A 24786-nucleotide genomic window follows, 5' to 3' on the forward strand; every position below is an offset into this window, starting at 1 on the left:
TGATTGGCACGGAAAAAAAAGAACCTAATTGTACAGACTGAAAAGGGCAAATAATATTCATATAATTAAACCCTGAAGCAAGGATTATGTTCACTCAACACACATCTGCTTGCTTTCCTCTTCTGCATTAAAAGCAGGTCAGTGAAAGCATAAAGTTGACTCACCGACAAGTGATAATGGATGTATTAGACAGGGGGTTTTTATGTTACTGTATTAATACATCCTTATTCCTGCACCTGGTTGCTGCTAATGTGTCAAGAAAACTAACCATACAGTTGTGCAAGTATTTCTGTATTGGCTAGTAACGATATTCACAAAGAGACAAAACAAATGGTTAACGTGTGTGGGCGTGCTCAGTCTGACATGGGTCCTGGGTTTATTTGCTCTTCTGTTTTGCAAATGTTCAGGTTACTTTGACATGCTCTTGGCTGGCACAGCTGGTGATTTCCTATATCCAAACACTCTGCTGGCAATGCAGCCACATCCAGAATATTGTAATTATAGGCTTCTTGTGGCTCTCATTCCAAGAACTGCAGAAACTTCTAACATGTCCGTACACGATGATGTTGCATATATGGAAAGGTATAATTTTACTCTGCTACATTTTATTTCCTGCACTGATTGGCCTAACTCACACTATTACTTTCAACTGATTATTTGACTTTACCTTGACATATGTCATTAAGTGTGGTAATAGGAAATCGTTGAAGCTCAGGTAACATTTTCTGATTTGTACATAAACAAACAACTTGGTATGAGAATAATTGGGATGTTTGAGATCCATTCTCATGAGGATTTGTTATTTTTTAGACCTCTACATTCATCCTTACGTTAGAATATAAATTGGGATAGATGCAAAGAAATCTTGTGGGGAGGAAAAAAAGGGTCTATGAGACAAACTGAATATTTACGTTCAGTGACGAGAAGAACCTAAACCTTTTGGCAATCACACACCACCTGCTGATTTTTAGGTGCATCCCACTTAATTTGAATACCATCCAGAAGTAAATGTATTTCTGTAATCCAGTTAAACCCGAATGTTTATATATCTTCATTACACACAGCGTGGTATATTTTTATTATTTGCTAAAGAAGCTGAGTTGTTAGTGTGCCGTTCCACATGCCTGCATTTGCTGAGTAGCTTTATGGAGATGCTGCAAACTGATCCGACCTAAACCTCGCTGTTGATCAGGGGTTTTATCAAGAGGAAGATGAGGGACATCAGATGTGCTGAAGGTTGCTACTAAAGCAACCTGGACTTCTTTAACTCTTCAGCAGAGCCACAAGCTCATTGTCTCCATGCTGTACTGCATGGATGCACTAATTCATGCAAAGAAGCCCCGACCAATTATTAACTTCATAAACTGAATAGTACATGGACCGACCTTTCAGTAGAGCCACATTCTTGCATTAAAATTTCTTGACGTTTTTGTAAAAATTGTAAGGTTTAATCATCAGAAATATCAAACACTTCTAAATCTCAATCTCTGTGCAACAAAAGTATGTAATATATATTTCTTTTCCTTTTTGAATTGAATTACTTGAATGAATGAACTTTTCTGTTATGCATTAATTTATTGCGAAGCTCTGTTACAGTGAAGGGTTCAGATTTCTGCTAAAGCGAAAAAAATGTGAAATGCCAGTTGTGCCAGTCACTGTTAACCAGACCTGCAGAATGGGCCATTTACAATTTTGGAATCCTTTTTTGGGGAAACTATGCAAGCAATTTGAAAGAGAAAATTACTAGGAAGGACATTGAATGAACCATCTGCCTACCAAAAGCTTGCTTTCACTATTCAGATTAATGGAGGGAAGCCTGCTTTCAGTTTTGAAGAGGGTGTTTGTTGGAGGAAAGCTGTTCCTTGCTAGCTGTTGGCCCTTTTCCACCAGTACAGACACTGTTTTGTAGGCGGGATTCATTATACATTTATTGCAGTTCTGAACAGTGTAGCCTGTTTTCTTGAAAGGTACATTTTATCCCTTAGTTATATCTTCATCTTCTGATTCCTCTACTTCATGCTGAAAAAGTGCTAACATTTTCTTGTACCTCATCTATTTTTTAATTCTTCTTTTAATCAGCCTATCTGTTCAGAAAATGTGAACTGAAAATTCAGTCTCATTTTACCTGTTTTTGTTAAAGCTATGTTTTTTAAATTTTTTTATTTCCTTTACTTAACCGGGTAAACCCCATTGAGATTTAGATCTCATTTTCAAGATGTTGAAAGTCCTTCGTTACTTGGCTTTTAGCATCCTCCTCTAGTGACATATTTGGCACATATAGTGCTGCCTTTCACATGCTGATACGGTGTTGCAGAGCTTATTTATCATCTGCCTGCATCATTCATGCTGGCAGAAGATCTTATTGATGCCGCAGGCTTGCCCAGAAAAATATTTGTTGCTACTAGTTCAGAATGCCAGTAAGAAGTGAGAAAGTGGCTAAATTATACAACAGATGGTCTGGCTGTCACAAGATCCCACTTTTCATTCAGTAAGATTCATTCATCTGGTACAACGTTCTCTCTCTCTCTCTCTGAGCTCTGGTAAAGCTTTCACAAATTTCTTTTAGAGTGAAAAGATTTAAAGTATGGAATCCGTATAAATCTTTCATAAAAGTAATGGCTATGCAGTGAAGGCTGCTTGTAAAATTAAGATTGTTTTGCACACAGCATATGTTAATGTCTTAGCATCGGTAACACTAACAATTAGAAGAGCAACAGTGTATTAAAAAAAATCAAGAAGTATCTTTTTTAATGAGTCTACTTATGATTTTAGTAAGTAATCACAGAAGATAAATACAAGAGAAATAAAAAACGTATATTATCTAAATCTTCTGTACACTACTTTCTACAGAGTAGAAGAGGAATTTTGAAATAAATAACATTTGAAATATCAAAGCTGAATAAAAATCTGTCTTATCAGATGTTCACTGATATCTCAACAGTTTTAAGAAAGGGGCTTGCAGTCTAATTTTAAAGTCTACGGCAACTGAGGGGAAAAATTCAATGTTTTGGAACCATCTTTGATCAGTTGGCTGCCCAAGCCAGAACTGGCAGGAGGGAATGGGAATAGAGGATGCCTTCTCTGAGTCAGACACAGCTGTTTAATTTTTCAGAACTTGTGTTTTGGCTATTGGGTTCGGCTCTGTTAGTCAGGAGATCACTCAGAAACTGGAAAGCTCTTAGTTCTGGCTCAGTTCGTTGGATGCTTGGGTTGTTTCCCTACTTTGGATTTGAAACTGTTGAAGAAAGTCACTGAGGAATCCTAACTCTCCTGGAGGTGTAGAGGAAAAACGGCTTCCAACAACAGCTTTGCTGGAATTAACAATTACACCATGTGGTGAAAACCTTTTTTTGCATCCACATCTCACCTTGTTGAGCAGATTTTTTTCTTACCGATTGACGGGCAAACCTTTTGTTGGTTGTGTTTGTCTGCTTTCAAGTCTCACCTGGAGCTGGGGTTTAGGAGGAAAAGAGTCATTGGTGATAATTGGCTGATAAGCCAATTAGAAGCAAGCTTTAAATATTGTGCAAATCCTGCTTGGTGGAAAGGGTATATTTTTCTTCCCTGTCTTCTAACTAGTGCAGGAGTCTCAGACTTCAATTCTCAGGGGCTTGTGTACCACAATGTTTAGATGTACTGAATAACCCCATCAGCAGGAGATGAAGATATACAGAGTCCTGCTAATAATTTAATTGACTCAGATTTGAGTTTAAGCAGAGCCACATTTGAAAGCTGCTGGACACCAGCCTTTGAGGACCCTAGTTTTATACCCCGGACTAGAGCGAGAACAAAAATGTGAAAGTTACCATCTGCTGGTTGAAGCTTTATTTTCAAGATTTCCAAAGTGTAACCATTTTGTTAAATTAAAAAAATGGAAGTTTGCTTTCAGATTCTGCTAGATTAATAAAGTTAACCAATCAGGATCTTTTTTTAACGCTTTTCTGAATTGGCAAAATAAGATCCTTTGGATACTGAGAGGCATCTAGATAGATTCCTTTTAGAACAACCCTTCAAAGTCATAGAAAACATAAATATTTTCCGATTCCCTGTCTCCCTTTGCAAGACTTAAAAGCTTGTTGTGCTTAAATGTCCAGCAAAGATATTTTAAATCGCCCTAGAGGAAAGCAGTTACATGAGGTGAAAGGTCAGATTGTGTCTGTTCATGTTTACTACACTTTTACTCACTGATTCTTGGTAATTTTAGTCATGTTAGACACATTGTCTTCCTGTTCACTCTTTTTAGAATCACACATGTGATATCTGGTAATACATGTATCTCATAATTTGTACCAGATTGTGCAATGCTTTCATAATAAGTTATTAGACCAGATTCCTACCTCCAAAAACATGACCATTACAGCTTAATCTCTGCCGGTACGTGTTTTTGTGATTTTTCTTTCTCCTCTCCAGTCCTATCAAGCATGAGATGACCTTTTTAAACTCCACTTCAGTGGCTGCTCTTAGACATGTTTTTTTCTTTGCTTTGTTTTTACCATTTCCACACTCTGGGGTCTGGGTTTGCCAGTTTACAGGTCTGAATGCTTTTAAAGGTCACACTGAAAGGCTGGCAATTTTTTACGTAAAGCTGATGTGTAAGTTATGCTTTTTAAGTTATTTTTTCAGAAAGACGTTAATGAGTCATTGCAGTCATCTCCAGCTAGATTATATCTTGGCAGGCTGCTGCTAAAAAGGGAGTTAAAGTCATTGTTATATTCTGACTAAATGTTTTTTATTCTTTTTGCCAGTACATATCAGAAATCTAATTTAAGTTGAAGTTTTACCGTAGTAGATATTATAATTATTATCAAACTGCTAAACCTTGTTTTTGCGACCTCTTTAGCCACAATCGGTGTCAGTTTACACAAATATCACTATGCAGTTGAATCATATTTCATCGGTACCCACACGCATATACGAACAGACTTTGGTGGCCCAGTTACACAGCTCACCTACATGAGAGGAACGCTGTCTTGCTTTTGGGTTAAAAGGGGCTCTTCAGCTTGGGTTTTCAGTAAGAATCCCTCTCTTTTCTAGACACTTCACTCTTATTTTGTATGCGTGCTCAGAGTGGGTTCAGCTATAATGTTTATTCAAGTGAAACCCGAGCCATTTGGTGCGGAGGAGCCTCTTCTCGCGGTGTCATCCTCTACAGTGTGTCAGTGAGCCTGCTTAGTCACACCCCTGTGCCCTGGTTTTCAGTCAGTTCCTCTGCCTCCTAATTGTATCTGGACTAACACAGTCAGCCTCGCTCTTCATCTGTCTTTTCAAATAAGTGTTAAACATAGAGCGGATTGTACTTTTACCTTATTTATCCTCCCTCTTGCAAAGTTGATGTTCTTTTTGCTTGCAAATGTTAGATTTTTCCAGGCTCTTTTTTTTTCTACCGTAATTAAAATCAGGTCATTAAATAAAAACAAAAAAACGGATGTTCAAAGATTTGAAAACACCTAGGTCTATATAAAAAAATTAATTGCCCATCATGCCTTAAATCACTTTCGCCTAATTTTTGGAAAACTGTGTTCACTTTCCAAGCTTTCGAGCCTGATGACTAACTGACCTAAATCAAGATTTCTCCTAAATAGAACCAGTCATACAACATAAAATAGGCTAAACGGACCTCAAAAAGCATCACATCATGTCCTAAACTAAAGAAATGCAAGAACAAGTAAGAATCACAGTTATTGACAAGTTTAAAAAGCAATTCTTAAGATATTTGAACTCACTTTCCCAGAGCAATGGTCTTTATCTGCAAATGGAGAGTAGGCTGGACAGTGCTGAACTTTCCCAGGAGAGAATGGACAACTAAAGGACAAATAAATGCCTCAAAGCATAACAGGTTTCATTTGCCAAATTTAAAGTTTGTGGCTATGATTCAACAATAGAAACTTACACAGAGTATTATACTGATGATCAAAAACAGCAGTGGTAGAGTGTTGATGAGATGTAATCAATAGAAAGTTGAGTTTTTGTCTCTTATCAGGAATATTCTCAGGGAGAATGTCCAGCAATCTGCTTCTAAACTTTTATATGGTCAGTAATCCAGAACCCACCAGTAAGACCATCTGTCTTTGATTGGCCTTGTTAAAGTTTCGACTTCAATCAACATCCTGCAGAATTACCTTAAACAGGCCATTTTAAAATCCCCCAGTATTGCTGAATTAAAACAATCCCATAAAGATTGGAATGAAATCCCTCCACTCATCGCTTCTACTTACAAAAACGTGATTTCATTTGCGACAGGTAGTTTTATTGTTTGAATGAAACTATTTTCCACATGGGCACAGGCAGGATTTTGATCACTTGAATAAATTACATCGTCTATTTATATTTGCTCTTTGTAATTTCTCTGCTTTTCTTGCTCTAAAACCGATGATATCAAAGCTCCAAATTTAATTATGACAAAAAGCACAAACTGATGAAATCTGCACGAGAGAGAGAGAAAATAATCTTTCACAGCACTGTAGCTGTCGAGTCTCAAATCTTAGCAGGTTCCAAGACATAGTATCACCACCACTCTTCCAGCTGGATCTCAAATTTCACAGGAGTGCATTATCCTGCCACTGTAAAAATGTTCATGAAGGTTGTGTGAGTATATGTGTGTGTAACTGCAGCAGTGTTTAGGTAGGTGGTACGTGTTTGTCGGGGTCTGAAGTCTCTCAGCAGAACATTGCCCCCCAGCACTATTCTCCCTTTTATTATGCACTCCATGCATCTGGATAGTATTCCTCACAATAAGAAGTGTAATTACAATCATAACAATGGCATCCGCATCGATAAACAATAAGAATCTCCAAATTGAGGCCAAGCATGCACTGCGTGTGCCAGCTCCATCCTCTCCCAAAAATAGACTGGGTATGTTCTTCAGGCAATCAGGAGATCAACCACCGCCATGAGAGCTGGTTTTTGTGTGTTTGGGTGTGGGGGTGGGTGTGTGTGTGTGTGTGTGTGTGCAAGGCCAAACATTGGTCTCTCTTGTGTCAACATGACAAAAAGCAATAACTTTAAAAGAGGGCATCAGTGTAACGAGTTACATGTCATTGTCTCCCCTTCTTGCTTGCCTACATTGGCCTAATACCTTAACTGAGATTGAAAGCAAAAGACTACTTAATTTTAGAAGGTAGTTTTACTGTAAATAAGCACAGATTAAAGATTTTCAGAGAACAGCTCAGACAACTTGAGAATATGATTTTTTTGACCCTTTTAAATAAGAAGTAGATCAGATGGATAAGAGAACTGAAAAATAATTATTTGTATTTTAATTTTCTGGCTGTTTCTTTAAGTGGCTATTTTTAAATTGATTTTTCCTAATGGGATTAGGTCAATCAATCAATCAATCAAATTTTATTTGTATAGCACATTTCAGCAGCAAGACATTTCAAAGTGCTTTACATCATTACAAACACAGAATCACAATGCAATATAGAATCAATCATTAAGTCAAGTTACATCAATAAATTTGTAATTGATTACATTTCAAATACAATTCTAAACAGGTGGGTTTTCAGTTGAGATTTAAAAGAACTCAGTGTTTCAGCTGTTTTACAGTTTTCTGGAAGTTTGTTAGGTGTAATAATACCATATAGCACCTATACCATTAGATAGTAGACTCACACATTTATTGCACTTTTTTTTTTATAGTTTTACCATCTATAGGACATTGTCATTTTTTCTACATATATTGATTTCCCATAACAGAGAGAGCCATAAGCACAACAGGATAAAGCAGCAGCTTTGCTGTATTTCATTTAGCCTTCCTGTTATCTACTGAAGATCTCACTCTCTCATAGCCTGAGTGAACTGCAGACATGTCAACTGTTATTCCTCTAACATCATTTTACAATCAAATTCCAAAAGTCTCCTTAGTAACACCATCCAATCTGAAAAGTATTGTCGCTTAAGGTATTTTGATTAATAAGCTTTTCTTTTATTGGGTTTACGTTTTACTTTTTTTCCCAGAGGTATCTGTCACGTTTGGAGTAAACTATCATCTCCTTTCCAAAACTTTTTCTCTCAATCCTCCTCTGCTTCTTAATGTGATACTGCAGACCATAAAACCTTCTGTGAGCTACCAAGCTCTGTCTAGGTGAGCTGCGGTACATGCTCTTTGCAACTCATCCTCTGCTCTCACATCTCTGAGATCTTCTTCTTTGAACAGAGCAGAGCGGCCCGCATCTTGACCACATGTCACTTCTAGCGCAGATAAAATCCACTGACTCACATCCTGAGCTTCTTATACAGGTTAGGCTATTACCAGTGAACTGCTGACTGGTCATGCGGACCCGGGTTTGGAGTCCGAAAGTATCTAATTGGCTGCTGCTTCTGTGTGCTGTTGAACTGGATCAGATCAGTGTGATGCAGTGACAGCTTACGAATTCAGCTAGCCAGCCAACCTCGCACACAAACCTATCCCTGAATGGAAGGTAAAATGGGAGGCTTTAAGATCACCCTTTCTTCCTCTGCTCCCTCTTCTACATGGCTTTGAAAAGGCTTACCAGCATGCAGTTTCCAAATTTCTGCTGCTGCATTTCAAACCATCTCTTCCACTTAGAAACTACCAATCAGCTTGTTTTTTTTATCTAAATACTTTTATTAAGCATAAAAACAACAGTTATTCTTGCTGCTGCAGTACATATTGAATAAATATTTTGTATACAGCGTTCGACAGTGCAGCATAAATGTATATTAAAATGCATTTCACATGGAGACTGATACAAAAGGGGGGAAATGAAAAAAAAATTAGATGGGTGGGGCTAAAAGCTGAAAGCGAAGAGGTAAGAATAGAGGTAAGCAGAATAGAGATTGCAAGATAACACCCTAGAAGTCTGCTTCTCCACCTGCAGAAACAGGAAAAAAAACAAACTGAGAAACAACAGCGATAAACGTAGCAACAACAATCACTGAAAAGCACAGAGTACTAATTATTACAAACTTTATTTAGTGACAACTGCAGCCCAATACAGAGTGCATCTCTAAACACCTGAATTCAAAGACCTTTGGGGGGAGTGAGTGAGAGCACTTGTGTATCTAAGGTTTCTCCATAAGAATGTTCAATACTGGGTGTGAGGAGACAAACTTACCGTAGGTAGCTTGCCTATGGTAGTTTTAAAATGTTACCTTTAAAAAAAAAAAAGTAATGAGTGATGCACATTGATTTTTGGCAATCTATGCTTTTTTTTGGTGAATGGAAATATTTCCATATGGTCAAATTTATATTCTGGTCAACAGGAAAGTGTGATTCTTCTGTCAGACTTAATGCAGTGTGCAGCAATAGGGAGGGGAGGGTCAGGGTGCCTGCTGCAAAAGAATACTTTAGACCTTTATACCACTGATCCGGCCCTGTCTATATGATACAATGTGGAATTAGATGGATTTTCTTTTTCTGCTATTGCAAAACATTATTTTTTTTTACAAAAATTATAAAGTCATAAGTACATCTTGCATAACTTCATTACTCAATTGAAAAATAAATATATATTTCTATGATAATTGGACTCTAAATCAAGAAACGCGTTTTATTTTTTGACCTGTCCATGTTTTTTTTCCTGTTCTGTCTTTCACAGAAGATTTCAATTCCACGGTCAGAAACTTCCAGCGAGCTGCAAACGTTTACTTTCGACCTGTCGAATGTGGGCAGAGATAACCCCCAGGGCAGCTTCGACTGCATCCAACAGTACATCACCAGGTGATAGCTAAAGCAGAATCACATCCCTTTTTTTCCCTATTTCAGTAAAAACTGACTTCACACAAGTTTTGAGCTGAATGAACAAACCTCTGTTAGATGCACTCGTGAACTACAGTAACTTGAAGACTTTTTTTGGTAGCAGAGAAACTACACAAGAACTAATGAGTCCAAAAATGGAACACATGATTAATCGAATAAAAACACTTGGATTTTAGTGCCTAAAAAGACGGGCACAGAAACAGAAAGGGGAACAATGAGAATCTTGTCATTTTCAGATTTCTGACACCAATTATTCTGAAAGTATTTTTAACATGTGGGTCAGGCGGAGTTCATTTAAGTCTCTCCCTCGATCCTAATCAGGCTTGAATTGCAGCCTGAAACCCAAATGACCGAGCTCAGCTTTTACAGACTGTGCCTGCACCATCTTATTTTCTGCCAAAGTGGAGGAGAATCAAAAAAACAGTCGGAAAGTCAGGAAAGAATCAGATTTTATGTTTCAATGAGCTTCACAGTGGGAAACCATGGCTGGTTGGAGGAAATTGGAAAAATAATTGTCGTTCCCACAGAAGGTTTATTCAAACTCTAGGTAGGAATGAAAAGTTGAAAAATAAAAATGGCTTTTGCATGTAATGCATGTGAGTATGGTTTGGTTTTATTTCAATTGGCTATCAAATTAATATGTTTTTTTTTTTCCTTTCATACTTGTTGTGTTTCAACTTCTCTCCTCTTCCAGCCTGTGTTTTTCTTAGCGTCTGCTCTTTGTTTTGGTAGTGAAGGGGGTATTCAGCTGGATTGTCTGGGCAGCATCCAGGACAAGATCACAGTGCGAGCCACCGACGACTCCTACCAGAAGGCCAGAGAAAGCATGGCCCAGGCTGAGGAGACGACTCGCAGTAGGAGCGCTATCGTCATCAAGCCAGGGGGGAGATATGTAGGTGAGGAAGGCTGGATATTGACTCGAACATACTGTTGCTCAGAATGCATAATGTGCTTTTAGCCTTGAGCTTCCCAAGACTGCTAGCTTATAGGTTTGTCTTTAGTTTCTGAGAAGAGCAATCAGACCATCCACTTAGACACCGTAAACATGTCAGGAGTTAAATTACAGAGTCAGAGTGAAAGAATCTGCAAACATCCAGCGATGATGTAGTTTTGCTCTTCTTGTGAACTGGTTCACCCTGGATTTGACAGGCTGTTTGGGTCAAATAGCAAATGATTTTTGAGGTTGTTCCATTTACCAGCTACTTTCTCAGTGCATATCTACCGTGCAGTACTTTGTAATAAAACATTCAACTGTACAGCGACCCAAAAGGGAAAACCATGAATGTCTCTGTACAAAATTTAAAAACTTTTATACTTTTTTAGTTGTGTTTGTATATAGAAAAATTCTTTTCATGTGTGGCTGACATTCAAAGGTAAGAAAGTCCAGATCCGGAAACCGGCGCCTGCGCTTTCAGACGTGGCCCCGTCACGGAGGACGTCTCGGCCCGTCCTCATCTCCAGCAGCACGCAGAAGAAAGCCACGACTCAGCACCGGCCTCTCCGTGAGCGCCTCGTACACCTGCTGGCCCTGAAACCTTACAAAAAACCCGAACTGATTTTGAGGTTGCAGAAGGACGGCCTGTCACAGCTAGACAAAGAATCCCTGGACAGCCACCTGCAACAGGTGAGTCATGAAAACATCTACGACATTGGGGTTTTCATTTTCTCCACTTACTTTCATCTTCAGTGTCATTCCCCCAGATTAGTTGGTGAAGATTGGTGTATTAACGTAGTGCTATGTTTCTGTTCTTAGGTTGCCAATCTGAATGGGAAAGAAAATACCTTCACATTGAAGGATTTTATGTATAAGGAAGTCCAGAAGGACTGGCCAGGATACACGGAGGGAGACCAGCAACTTCTCAAGAGAATTTTGTTCAGGTTTGTCACCTTGTATTTTTTTTAGGATTGGATGTGGTAGACCAACACAAACAGCACATAATTATGAAGTACAAAGAAAAGGTTGTACAGTTTTCAATGCTTCTTACAGCTAAAAATCAGAAGACTGTTCTGCACTTGTTCTTTACTCTGATACCTTCAAAATAGCAGCTGCCTGCATACGCTCTGACTGAGGTCGAGCTTTGTGTAAAGAATATTGATAGAATGCAAGTACATCTGGATTTTAGGTCTTTTTGACCTTGTTTAGTCAAAAAGACAAAAGCAGAAAAGTTGCTTTTGGACATGTTTTGCCTATGAGGAAGAGAAACAGGAAAAGGCCAAAGGATATCAATAAGGCCTTTTTATGCAAGCTTTGCTACAGAGGGATAGATACAAAGTTGAGTAACATTTTAAAGGAAACACAGAATTACCAGAAACACAGAAACGGGGCAATGCTGCAGGTGGGGAACTCAACAGTTTAAACCAGATGCTTGTTTATGCTGTTAAAAAAAACCTTTCCAGCTGCCTGTTGGAAAATAACACTCTAAAGTTAATTTTATGTAAATTTTTGCAGATTTTCCTACTGCCTATTGGGTTTTACACAAAGTAAGGTCATTTAAAAAATCATACACGAGCTTTAAGCTCTTTGAGATAAAAAATAGTTGTTTTAATATATTTGTTCAAATGATCATTATTAGTAATAATAATAACAATAACATAAGACAAATAATCTGTGAAAGAATTGAGCTGCTCTGCCTTCTTCCAGTGTTTATATTTCTTGGGTTTGTTTTAAGTTTTGTTCATAAAACTTGCTGAAATGTAGTAAATAATAACGCAGATGTATTTTGAGGCAGTCAGCAATTGAAAGTTTTACAAAGGTAGCGGCAGCCCCTGAACTATCCCACTCTAAATGGATTTCTTTTTCTTTAATTCCCAGTGCATCCAATGAGTTCACAGACCTGTTTTGTTTTGTAAGAGAGTCCAAATGTGAACATTCTCTTTCTGTTTGTGTGTCTCATTTCTTCTTGCACTTTGAGCTCAGTTTGTGAGTTCATCAGCTGACTAACAACCAGAGCCTCCCACCTAATTCTGCCACCCCCGCCTTAGTTCCTCTAGAGTTTGGAGCTCATGCAGCAAGTCACGCAGGAGCAGCAGAGCAATATGACTGGAACGCGCATGATGCAACAGTGTTCCAGCACATGCTGACCTGTGTATGAGGTGGCGTCCGTCCAAGGTCCAGCCAAATTGGTCTGCCTTTTGCCTCACTTGTAGTCCCTGCCTGCGGGACTGTCCCCATGCCAAACCGTGCCCAACAACTGAATTTGTCATCAGTTGTGGCAACATTGTGCAGCTCTGAGCACCTTTTAATTTTGCAACCATAATGTCATCTCTATTTGTCCACTCTTAATCCAGAGCAAGCTTTAATGTTTACTTCTTACCATTATTGTACATGCTATACATGCATAAAAATCATTGCTTTGATTTTTGTTTTGTTTTTTTAAATCCTGAGACTTTATTTAATTTCTGTGGAGATGATCAGTTGATCTTGGATAGTTTTATATCAACACGGCTCCTTGTTTGGCTGCTACTGCCTAACAGCTTGCTCTACTACAACACGAGGCTCTCTTCGTACCTGGAGCCGTAATATTTCTGCTTGGCTAAATGAAGCCAAAAGTGCATATCCTCCAAAGCAGGTGTGAACGTCGCAGTCATGCAAGCTCTGTGTGGGGGTGGCCAGGAATAAAGGCAGTTCAGAAACAAACACAACCAGTGCCTCAACTCCTCCAAACAACTACATAGCGATTGTTTTCATAATTCCACTGGCCAAATGTCTTCCTTTCTCAAAGTGAGCCACACCACCATATTCTTTAGCTCTCACTTTCTTTCTGTCACTGCAGAGTGTCGGGTCTCCGTCTCGCTATCTTCCATCAATCTGCTGTAGTTGTTAAGCTATAAAATAAACATTCAACTGTGTCTGAGATTTTAAAAAAAGAGAGAATTATCCATTAAATGCTTCTTAAAAAACACACTAAATGGGATTAAACTAACGGAAATGTGTGGGTTTAATTACTGAAAATTAGCATAATCTGTTTGTGATGAAAATGCTGTTCTGTCAAGTACCTCCTCCTTCACAGTTGTCATAGCTACCCACTCAGCTTCACACGGCAACTGTAACTTGTCTCCGAAGTCCTCTTCCATGTAATTTACTTGTCATCACGGAGATGAAAGCTCAATAGCGTTTGTGTCGTTTGAGTGATGCATTTTTAAATTTAAAGGATTTAAATGTGTTGAATTTAGAACATCATGGCAATTACTGGTTTTAGTAGAAAACTTTGAATGTCCAAATGTAAAAATTTCCCGTGCCTTAAGCGCTTCTCACATTCGAGGAATGTTTTAGAAGACAAATTCAGGCAGTGGCTCTAAATGAAGAGCTTTTAGAAGACACTGCTGATGTTTTTATTGGGTAATGCTATTACAGAGTTTAGCTTTGACTGTGATATTTTTCAAGCTACTTAATTGGATCTCCACCTGTTTTTACTTGAATTCACACAGAAAACAGCCCCAAACCAGCTCTGCACCTATACCAGAGAGTCCTCCTAAAGAGCTGGGATCTAGTTCTCCATCTCAGGTGAGTCCCGCCTTCCCTCGTTCACCTGGTGGTCACCTTTACACTTTGCAAGCTTATGTTGATTGAGACACTTTTACTGCAGCTTTATGTAACTGCATGTTACATCTATGGCAGTTCAACTTTTCATCACTTTAAGACATAGGAGACCATTTATTTCCCTTTTTATAAATTTATTCTGGTTTGAATTTTTGTGTTAACTTTTTTTCTCTTGAGTGTATTTTTGTTTTACAGTTTAATTTGTAATGCATGTCTAACTGCTTCCATTTGACTTGCATTGCTTACAAACACATGGCCAGCAGGATTATTTACGTTTCCATTAGGCAGACAAACGAGAACCTGCTCTGTTTTATTAATAGTTCCTTCCCTCCAGGTTGTTTTCACCCCAGACACTTACTGTATGCCCCATTCTTTCCAGTTCCTCCCTTTGCAAACACAACACAGACACACACACGCACACACACACAATCCTACATGCGTAAAAGACAGGAGTACTGAAGGCTTAGTTTGTAGGTTATTTCTTACAAGAAGCCACAGAGAGCTTAGTGTAATGGTCAGGTTGATGTGGGTTAAATCAGGAAGTTCCACAATGCAGTTTTTCATACTCACTGGACAAATACAGTAGATTTCAAAAGTGTTACTTCCCGTTAGCCTCATATTTCCACCCTTTAAGTGCCAAACATCCTGAACAAGTCAACAGAAAAATCCTAGATCATAATGCTTCCACCATTATCTTTCACTGATGTTATAATGTCTGTTTTTGTTTTCCCTGAAAGTGCCTTTTGAAAGTGTAAAGTTTGGGTTCATGAATTCATATCTCAATTTGCCTCAAGGTTTTGGGAAATATTAGTGTTGTGAATGTTTTGTACCCTTCTCCTGATTGATACATTTTTACAGTGTGATCCTTTTGATTCCTAGTAGACTCTTTGGAAACTGTGACTGTAATTGAAACTGAAGTTTCCTATAAATCAACTTCACAATAATTGATAGTTAAGGTTAACACAAGATCTACTGCTGACATTGAATCAAACTGATTCGTCAAAGTCAGTCAGGTTGTTCTGTCATGTTCATTTTTTTTCTTTTCTTCAAGTAACTTAATTTTCAGTTGAATTATGCAGAACATATTTGATTTTAGAGGTGAACATTTTTTTTAATTATCATATCACAAAAATGTGACCTTTTTAGAGATGTTTGTGCATGGAGGGTCCATCCATGGATGGTTTTGTTCTCATATAAAGGTGTCGGACGAGTTGTGTAAAATTATTTTTGTCTTTCAGATGCAAAACCAATCATTAATTGGTTCTTGATCTGTCTTTCCAGCGTTATGCTAAAATAACCCATTTTAAGGATGTTAGTTTAGATTCTCAGCCATCTGGACATGGTAATCGTGAAAGTTAAAAATGAAGGTAACTGGACTTCTCTTTTTTTCTTGAAGACATTTCACCTCTCATCCAAAAGGCTTCTTCAGTTCTAAAACTTAGATAGGAAGGATCAGGTTTACAATGTGTAATCAGTAACAATCACACTGAAAGGGCGATATTAGCCTTATTGATGTCACTAATGAGGTCAAGTGAAACCCTGGCCCTACCCTCTATTATATTCCCTGACACTGACGATCCTAACAAATCCCCAACAATGTCAACAACAATGTCTGCAGTTTTAGTCAAATGTCTCAAGGTACGAGTTTCTGTGAAACCGCCTGGAGAAACAAGTCAAGGCTACGCTGTAGATGTTAAGGAGGTTTGAATCTTAGACCGCCTCCTCTGTTCAAGGTTAGTTTTTCATGTTTCACATAGATGGCTTCTTTCACTCCTCTCAAACCATCTGTCTTCCCTGTCCAATATGTGTACATTATTATCTTTGAAGGAGTGTTCTTTGTCCTTGAGATATAGATAAACCTCTGAATCTTGACCTGAGTTGGCTCATCTGTGTAGCTGCTGTTTTGCTTCTCCAGTGTAGATGTCTGACCATTCTTCACTGTGCTGGACTGCATTTACCAAACCACTGAGCTTGTGTTTGAGTGTTTTGTCCTTGGTTTGATTAGTCTCTGTCTGAGAAAACGTACCAGAAAATTGTATTTGGAAAACATCCGTCATTAGTGACAACAATGGCCTCATTAGTATCATTGATTAAAAAAAAAAAAGTCATCCTACTTTATACATGCATAGATAAAGATTAGGAGAAGCATTTAAGAATCTTATCATATATTAAATATATGAATACATGTATGTTCCACTTGATCTTTTTCTCCACTTCCCTCACATTTATCTTCCTTATTTAAGCTGCATAGCACTACTACTGCACAGAAATGCCCTGGTGCTTTTACATGTCAATCATCTGGAAGGGGCAATTCAGTGTCAGATGAGGGCAGTAACGTCTACACTCCCTTTGGCACTACCCCTGTCTCTATTGCCCCATCAGGGTGATTGCTCCTGATTAAAACTAAAGAGCCTGATACTTTCAATATTAGTTCCTGAACTGAGGAAGGTTTTGGGTGAGAGGATGAAACGTCTTCGGGATAACAGAAGTCCAGCTCAAGTACTAATTTTAAGTGTTTTGGACACAAACATTTTGGTGAATAAAAGCTTTTCTGTAATATATTCTTGCATATATTTGCACCTTTCTTTAACACCTGTCTTACTTTTCACCAGAAACGGCCGACTGTTGACTTCATCGACCCTCTTGCCAACAAAAAGCCCAGAATATCACACCTTGCCAGCAAGGCTGCAACAGTCCAAATGAACGGCAAGCTCGGCTCTTCGTGCGGACGAGGAGACCCTGGTGGCGCGCTGTCTGGAGCGGCAGTGTCGACGTCCGAAAGCGGCATGACGTCCGGCTCGCAGCCGCTCCCGGTACTGGACATCCCCCGTCCTTTCGAGGCTTTATCTGATGTCAGCAATGACTCCAGCAACAACGGGCGGGACGGCGACTCTCAGGAAACAACGCTGTCCGAGAGGCTCAGTCAGCCGCCATCGCTCTTGTCCGTGTCGACGGTGGCCTCCGCGCCCAGCATAGGCACATCGTCCTCTGGGCACACTGTGCTGGAGGGCCCGCGGGACAATGGCCCTTCAGCAGTTAACAACAAATCCAGAAAGAAGTCAAAAAAGCATAAAGACAAGGAGAAAAGCAAGGACAAGGGGAAAGGGAGGGCGAAGGATAAAAAGATCTGTCAGGAGCCTGCGTCTGAACCCAAAACAGCATGTGAGATGAGCCTGAAAATCTTCAAGAACAGTGTTGCATTTAAAAGCACAGGTAAGACCAGCACACTCACACATTGTGTATTTCTCAATAAAATACTACTTTGTGTATATAGGTCTGTTAGTCATCCCACTGAGTAGGTGATGAATCATGTGACCTGAAAGCTTCTCAGTGTCTAAAGTGAGACCCCTGCTGTTCAACTTCATGTCCAAAATATTCTCTGATCAGTTCTTTATGGAAATATTCTCTTTTGAGTTTATACACAGGTTTAAATAAGATAAAGATAGAAGCTCAAGTGCTGATTTATGTCTATTTTGTTGATTATGGCATTCATCTAACAAAAAAATCTAAAAGCTGATAAAAAGAACGGAAATGTCGCAGCCTACACAACTGAGAAGGAGACTACTGACAGTCACGAGCTGTGTTCCCATTAAAGATGTGTGCAAAAAATGTTAGATGTTCCACTAATGTCAAAAAAACCTTCACAGTTTTGCAAATGCATTTAATAAGAAATTTAAGATGACATGAATAAGTTTTGACATAGCTGTAAAACCACAAAAACTTAGCTAAAAATGCAAGTTTTTGTTTTTTTCTTTCAAAATTAGTTTTTAAGCAATTTGCACAATTTTATGGTCAATTAAATCACAACTGCTCACAGCTTTTGTTTGTGAGGGTAAGCCTCAAAAAGAGGCCTAAAGAAGCAAGCTGGTCAGATATTAATAGAAAATTGAGTGGAAGGAAGACATCGTAGAGAAAAGCACACAGGCAACAGGAATTAACACAGCTTTCAGAAGATTGCAAGACAAAACCAGTCATGGGAGGCAGACGAACCGTGTCCTGCGACTGAAGTCTGTACACGGATTACAGCAGTCACAATCCTGGCGTTAAGCTTCTCCTGTACCAGAGACATCAGAAGCATCCTATCTGGTTCCAGGCTCAGTGGTCCATAGACTTTGAAAATCAAGGATCCAGAGTCTGAAGGAAGAGTTGAGAGGCAGCGAATCAAAGTTGCCTGAGTGTCCGTGTAAAGTTTTCAGTCTGTGATGATTTGGGTTGACTCTGTCATCTGTTGCTGTTGGTTCACTGTGTTGAAATCAAGTACAGTTGGAGCAACATCCAGGAAATTTCCGAACACTTCCAGTTTCATGAGTTTCATGGAGTTGTTGATTTCCCACTACGTGCTGTAATGATCGTGGTGTCACTGTGTTTGATTCAGACTGACCAGATCTAAACTGTAGGAACGCTTAAAATATTCCACACACTCACTCAGGTGAGTTTCCCCATTTGAATTGAATTACTGAAATAAACTCGCCTTTGAGCCATCTTCTAATTTGTGATGCACTTGTGCACACAAAATATATCTGAGTAACAGACCAAGCTAAGACAGATAAGCTGACCTTCTTTAAATTAGGTTTTTATAGTTTGTATGTTGGTCTGTCACATTTTTAAAAAGTAAAACTCTAATTTTTGTGACCTTGTTTCAGATCTGAATGGGATGTGCAAAACTACCAGTATTCTGTCATCATCACCTGAAGTGGCAGATTATTTATTGTGAGTATTAAGTAAATTACTAAATGGGTTCTAAATATGAAATCTGGGTTTTCCCAGTCAGGAATCTTTGTCCACAATCTCAATGAAAGTCATTTAAAAGTAGGAATTTGCCATTACTGAATTCACCAGTCTGTTATGTTATTAAAATAAATGCCAGATTTATGCTTGCATAGTCTGTAGATTCAAGAGCAGAAGTTAAAATAACCACATTTACACCTTCAGTCTTTTTAAACATAAACTCTAGATGCAGACTAGCATGTTTTACTTTTTGTTTAGATGCAACTTTGTGATGATATGGTTCATAATGCTTTTCTGTGTGGATATTTTGCAAACTAAACAAAAACTATTATTCTGGGCTTTATAAACTTGGCACTTTGCTTCAAATGTAATTATCTTTAATTACTAGTGTTTCTGCTGCAGCCAATTGACTCTGGTTTACCGTGAAGGCATTGCAAAGGTTGGACCGGGGGGAAACTAGGGATACATCAAGCCTTGCACAATGAAATACAATGTTTTAAAAGTTCATCTTAGGTACTGCACTCATAAGATCATACAGCTAATATGATGGGTTTAATAAAAGACTGTACTTCGAGATTTAAAATGCATGGACTGGGCCCTAATTCAACACTTGGGGCCCAGATGGGGACAGCTCTAGCAAGAACAAACCTTTTTTTTTTTCCTCACAATCTGAAGAGCAGCTTTGTTAGTGAAACAGTGAGGCAGAGGAGAGAAAGGAGTAAGGAAGGCAGGTGTTAGCCAGAGTACTGAAAACATGTGATTATCTTCTGTCATTTTGGCAGCTGTGGTCAACACAGATCTCCCCCATGCTGCAATTTAGACATAAGTGGAGCATAAATCAGCAGTCACAAACATGATTCGTATATTTTGGGTTTTTGTAGCTTCACAATTTATAAGGGAGATTTTGTATTGCAGCAGAGTTAAAAAAAAAAACACTTATGTGAAGAAGAATCATTTTGTTGAGCTGTTGTGAAATTCATGTGTGTAAAGTGATTGCAAGGTGCTTCTGCAGCGATCACGATTTCAACACAAACAGAAGCTGGCTGCCTTTCTGGCGTTTGCGTGAAATAAATCCAGCACGTCTTCTACTCTCTGGAAACAAACCATTATATGTGATGTCTGAGGGGGATTTGTTGCTCATATTTTTTTTTTTTTTTGTATTTTTAATCCCAGAAAGTACACAGTGATCACCTCCCCGGAGCAGCGCCAAAGGTATAAAAACGATTTCAACGCAGAGTACAGCGAGTACCGGGATCTGCATGCTCGAATAGAGGGCATCACCCGGCAGTTCACTGTGCTCGACAACGAGCTGAAACAGCTTCAACAAGGCACAGACAAGTACAAGGTAACACAAAGTAATGCTCAGAAGGAAGTCTGACAACAAGGCTAATAAAATAGTAAATACAGGGTTTCTGCAAGCTTCAGAAATGTTTTTTTGTAATGCATTCTTTACTTGTAGGGGCCATTTATTCCCTGCTGTTTTCACCCAAGTTTTTTCATTTGATGAGTTTAGCTGTTAAGATTTCTTTTTTTGGTCAGATCTTATCGTTCTGGTACAAAAAACAACTACAAACCCAAAATGAAGCAAACAATAAACCAGCAAATGGAATCAGCCGATTTTCCTTTAACCACCTCTGACTGGTGATCAGCAGGTCACATGTTTCTCCCCATTTATTAGATGCACTAAAATTAATCTACCATAAGACCTACCATATAGCAGTTTATTTTCAAATTAATATATATCAATGTAGCCAAAATTTTAATATGCATGACTTTATGTATGAGTCTGGTGCATCTAAACAAATTGCTAATAAAAGTGCAGTAATCTACAAATTGAAAAAGATACAGATAATTTATAGCTGCATTGCTCAAAACTGTCAGTGAAAAATGCTTTAAAGGCTCCAAAAATGTACTTTGAGGTGTTTTCATAACTTTATTATAAAGGATTGCAAAAATGAAACAATGATATATATTCTGAATAATTTACAAAAGCACTGTGTGTAGATTAATATAACCTATCTCCTTTAGTTCAGTGAAAGTATTTCCTTGTTGCACTAGACAATGAGAGCGAGAAAGGGGAAGGAATGTGTCACAATCCAAAGCTGGACGTTGAAACTTGCATGATTGTAACCAAGGTGTGCATTGTGTATCTGATATTGCATTTACACATCATGCCACCCAGCATTATAATTTGAATTATTCCATGCCAAATTTCTTACCTTTCACAGCTGCTGAATCCATATGTTTAGTGCATTGGGCTACCACCTCTGTGTGATACTGAAGGTGCAAGTCCTCTGGTTTTACGTTTAAAAATATTTTTCTGTTTTTGTTTTCTATTCTACAAGACTTAAAATTGACTTAAATGGGGCAGCCAGGGGATTCCTAACTGTCTTCAGGAACCAGCTTCAGACGTTAAACAGTGGTAAAAAACTATAAATAGGGATTAATTTGTAATTCATTCTGTTTAATTCGGTGCTTTGGCCCTCTGCGGTAGCATCTGTTGTAGTTTTTCTTTCTCTTTAATAAATTTCTTTTTTTAGGAAGAATATTTGAATCAAAGTCACATTTAAGTAGGTCAGACTTCTAGGGAAACATTTGTACAAGAAAACCCTGATTGATGCACTTCTACCCATGATGGAGGAGTTTATGTCCATATATCCTGTTTTCCAAACCAGGAAGAGATTAGTGCTCCTAATGGTTTAAAGTTATATGTTTAGGGAGTTCAACTCAAGCTGTTGTTATTATCCATATCCTATGCCTCTACGCAGAATCGTATGAACACATTTATAATTATTAGATATTGGATATTGTTAAAAGTCATTAAAACTGGATAACTTTGAAGTAACAGGACTTGAGTTACTTACAAACAAAGTTAATTATAAGTTAAGTAATTAGGCTATTAATGTTTTTTCTATTATTCGAACAGCCTTTATGAATCTTAGAAATCTTAAATATAACCTTCAGAAACTTGCAGAAGCCTTGTAAAGATTAAGGAAATGTTGTTTCAGTATTTCATATTTATTTAGAATGCTCTTTATTTTTGTGTTTTCCCAACAGTCAATCCACAATCAGATACTTCAAGAGTATCATAAGATCAAAAAGGTAAAACATTTTTGCTGATTTTTATTTGAAGGAAATGTGAGTCTGATCGGGCTGTGACTCTGTGCTTCTGTCTTCGCAGACTAATCCAAATTATAGCCAAGAGAAGAACCGCTGTGAATATCTACACAACAAACTGGCTCATATAAAGAAACTTATTGCGGAGTACGATCATCAGCAACTTTAAACGTAGTCACTAGAGACCGTTTCCCTGTTATCCCTGGAAACCGGGCAGATAAAGGGAAAACTCTGGATTCCTCTTTCACTAAAAAGAAACGTCACGAAAGGACAAATCCCATGTGTTGGGGTGAAGCAGGACACATGATCTCTTTGTCCTTAATCTTTCCCAGTTGTTTTGTTTTTTTCCTTAAGGACGTGGGCCAGGTCTAAGCATAGATAAAAGTGGATCCATAAATATTGCTCTTCAGCAGCTTTCCCTGCCTTTAATGCGCAACAGAGTCTTGAGAGTTCATTGTGAAATATTCCTACTTTCATGGGAGATTTTAAAATGATCTTTCCTGCTTTAGAAACTGGATGAATTTGAACTCTGAGATGAAAACTGCAGATTGTACACCAAAATTTGTTTTTGAATATTTAAAAAAGAAATGGTGACTAGCTCATGAGCTTTCTCCACATAATTGTATGCTCGCAAAGCTGAATCTTTTTAGTTTCCTATTTATTTTTTGTCATTTAACTTTGTTGGTGGGGGTGAAATTATTTTACACTCCTTTAAAAAGAAACAAAAACAAACCAGTGCTTAAAAAAATGCTGTCTCTTATTTTGTCCTCAGATCATGATTGTCTGCCAGTATTTTATTATTCAGAAGCTGCCTTTCCCTTCTAATTGTCAGTGTTGGCAATAGTATTCTTTCTCTTTGTAGAGATGCAGAAATTAGTATTTGAATCAAAAAAAAAAAGAAAAAGAAATGCACAGAGTCAGACACTGGTTTTTGTGTTTGGCTTTTCTAAAAATCATGGAGATGTCTTAACGGAGGGGGGAAGAAGTTCTCAGTGACCCTTGGAATGTAGATTTATTTTCTTGGAAGCGGTCTCTTCCCCGTCGTGTCGTTCTGCGGTGCTCCTTACAGCAGTGTTTCCTACGAGTCCCACCTGTTGGCTCCTAATTGGTACTCTTTCAGGCTTTTGTAGCAACATACAATTTAAAGTTGTTGGAAAAAAAGTTATTTTTCAGATCGGAGCTCATATCTTTTAAACATATATGATAATCGTTTGTGTTAAACGTTTACTGTATCTAAAAAGCGAGATATCCTTTTAGTTTTTCTTGTCTGCTGTTTGACCCCCTTTCTAGTCCCATTAAGATGACTGTTAAGACGAAGCCATCGTTGTCCATCGTCCCAATCCTTCACGTCGAAGGACCCGAGTGTTTTTTTGTTTTTTTTTTGCTTTTTCAGAACTTGATGTCAACAAAGATTGGTTCCTGAAATGTCTCGCCCGAACCCACTAACGTCCTCGGAGAAGCCTTTCGAGAAGCGGGGGGCGAGTCGACTTCAGCCGCTGAATTCATTTCTTGTGTTGATCTTTTTATGTGAATATTACAAATCGGCACTTTCTCTCTCCTGATCTTGCTGTTACTGGAGTGGGAGGGGGTTGTCCTAAAGACACTTTTTTTTGTCTCTCAGAATGCATGCTAAATGAATGTTACAATGAGCAGTCTTTTATCTTTACTTGGTTTAAAAAAAGAAAAGAAAAAACTGCCCAAGAACATCAAAATCCAAGCAAAGGCATCGTCCGGCTGAATAGGTTTGTAATCAGTTGGCCATGGCTCAGACCAGCATGTATACCGACATGCTCATCAAGTGAAATGGCACAAAGCGCTTTCACCAAATGTTGGCAAAGAAGGATCTTTCAGTATTTTTTTACTTCCTGTTTCATTTCTGTATAACTTATAACTCTGCACAACATGTCAAGAGAAAGTCAGAAAATGCTCACTTTGATTTTTTTTTTTTTTTTTGTTAACACTACATCAACTTTTATCAAAACGGTGTTGGATTGTGTGCCGCTGGATCCGGGTTTTGGATCAGAGACGTGAGCAGTCGACATTTCACTTTAACCCAGAACCACAGCTGTTTAGCAAGGAATGCCTTTGTCCTCATTGTTGCTGTTTGGTTTGTAGCGCATCTCTGTTACGGCTCCAAATCCATTGTAAATGAGTTGATGGATGCAAGATGTTTTGAGCCAGTGGAGAGCAAACTTGTCAGTGAAGACATGCCAGCACAGTGCCACTGTTATGAGCTGATTGTGCCAAAATGACCTGTTGTATAGTACTGTTTTTGATTATACACATGCTGCTGTGAAAGCAAGGAGGGCTTTGAAGATTAGTCATGAAATGTCACAGCTAAAATCCAAAGTATGCTTCTTCTACTTTTTTTTTTTTTTTCCTTTTGAGAACCATAAGGGACTGGGACTTAAAGTGATTTTTGTTTCAATAAAACTCTTTAACACCCTCATGTGGGAAAATCAGAACCAGTTGTTGTGGTATTTATTTTCACAGTTAGGCATTTAATTTAATTTTACAAAATTAAAGACCCCAAATTTTTTATGGATTTTGAAATGTATAGTGCCTTGCAAAAAGAATGAATTCCCCTTGAACTTTTTCTCCTCTTGTCATTTTCAACCACAAATTACAATGTACGGTAATTTAGGATTTTCTCTGATGCACAAAAGAACAAATGGAAAAA

At 38.3% G+C, this 24786-nt stretch overlaps 1 protein-coding gene across 1 annotated transcript in view; it reads left to right on the plus strand.

The window, feature by feature from the left end:
* ell (elongation factor RNA polymerase II) overlaps positions 1–24571 on the plus strand; it is a 38041-nt gene extending 13470 nt beyond the window's left edge. The window contains exons 3-12 of the mRNA XM_032572666.1: positions 9561–9682; positions 10454–10617; positions 11095–11345; positions 11475–11599; positions 14150–14225; positions 16874–17474; positions 18905–18971; positions 20163–20334; positions 22047–22091; positions 22171–24571. Of these exons, the coding sequence (XP_032428557.1) occupies positions 9561–9682; positions 10454–10617; positions 11095–11345; positions 11475–11599; positions 14150–14225; positions 16874–17474; positions 18905–18971; positions 20163–20334; positions 22047–22091; positions 22171–22275 (1728 nt within the window). The 3' untranslated portion in view covers positions 22276–24571. The remainder of the gene's footprint in view (positions 1–9560; positions 9683–10453; positions 10618–11094; positions 11346–11474; positions 11600–14149; positions 14226–16873; positions 17475–18904; positions 18972–20162; positions 20335–22046; positions 22092–22170) is intronic.
* Positions 24572–24786: the final 215 nt, after the last annotated feature.

Source organism: Xiphophorus hellerii, chromosome 9, assembly GCF_003331165.1.
Source record: "Xiphophorus hellerii strain 12219 chromosome 9, Xiphophorus_hellerii-4.1, whole genome shotgun sequence".
Classification (NCBI taxonomy): domain Eukaryota; kingdom Metazoa; phylum Chordata; class Actinopteri; order Cyprinodontiformes; family Poeciliidae; genus Xiphophorus; species Xiphophorus hellerii.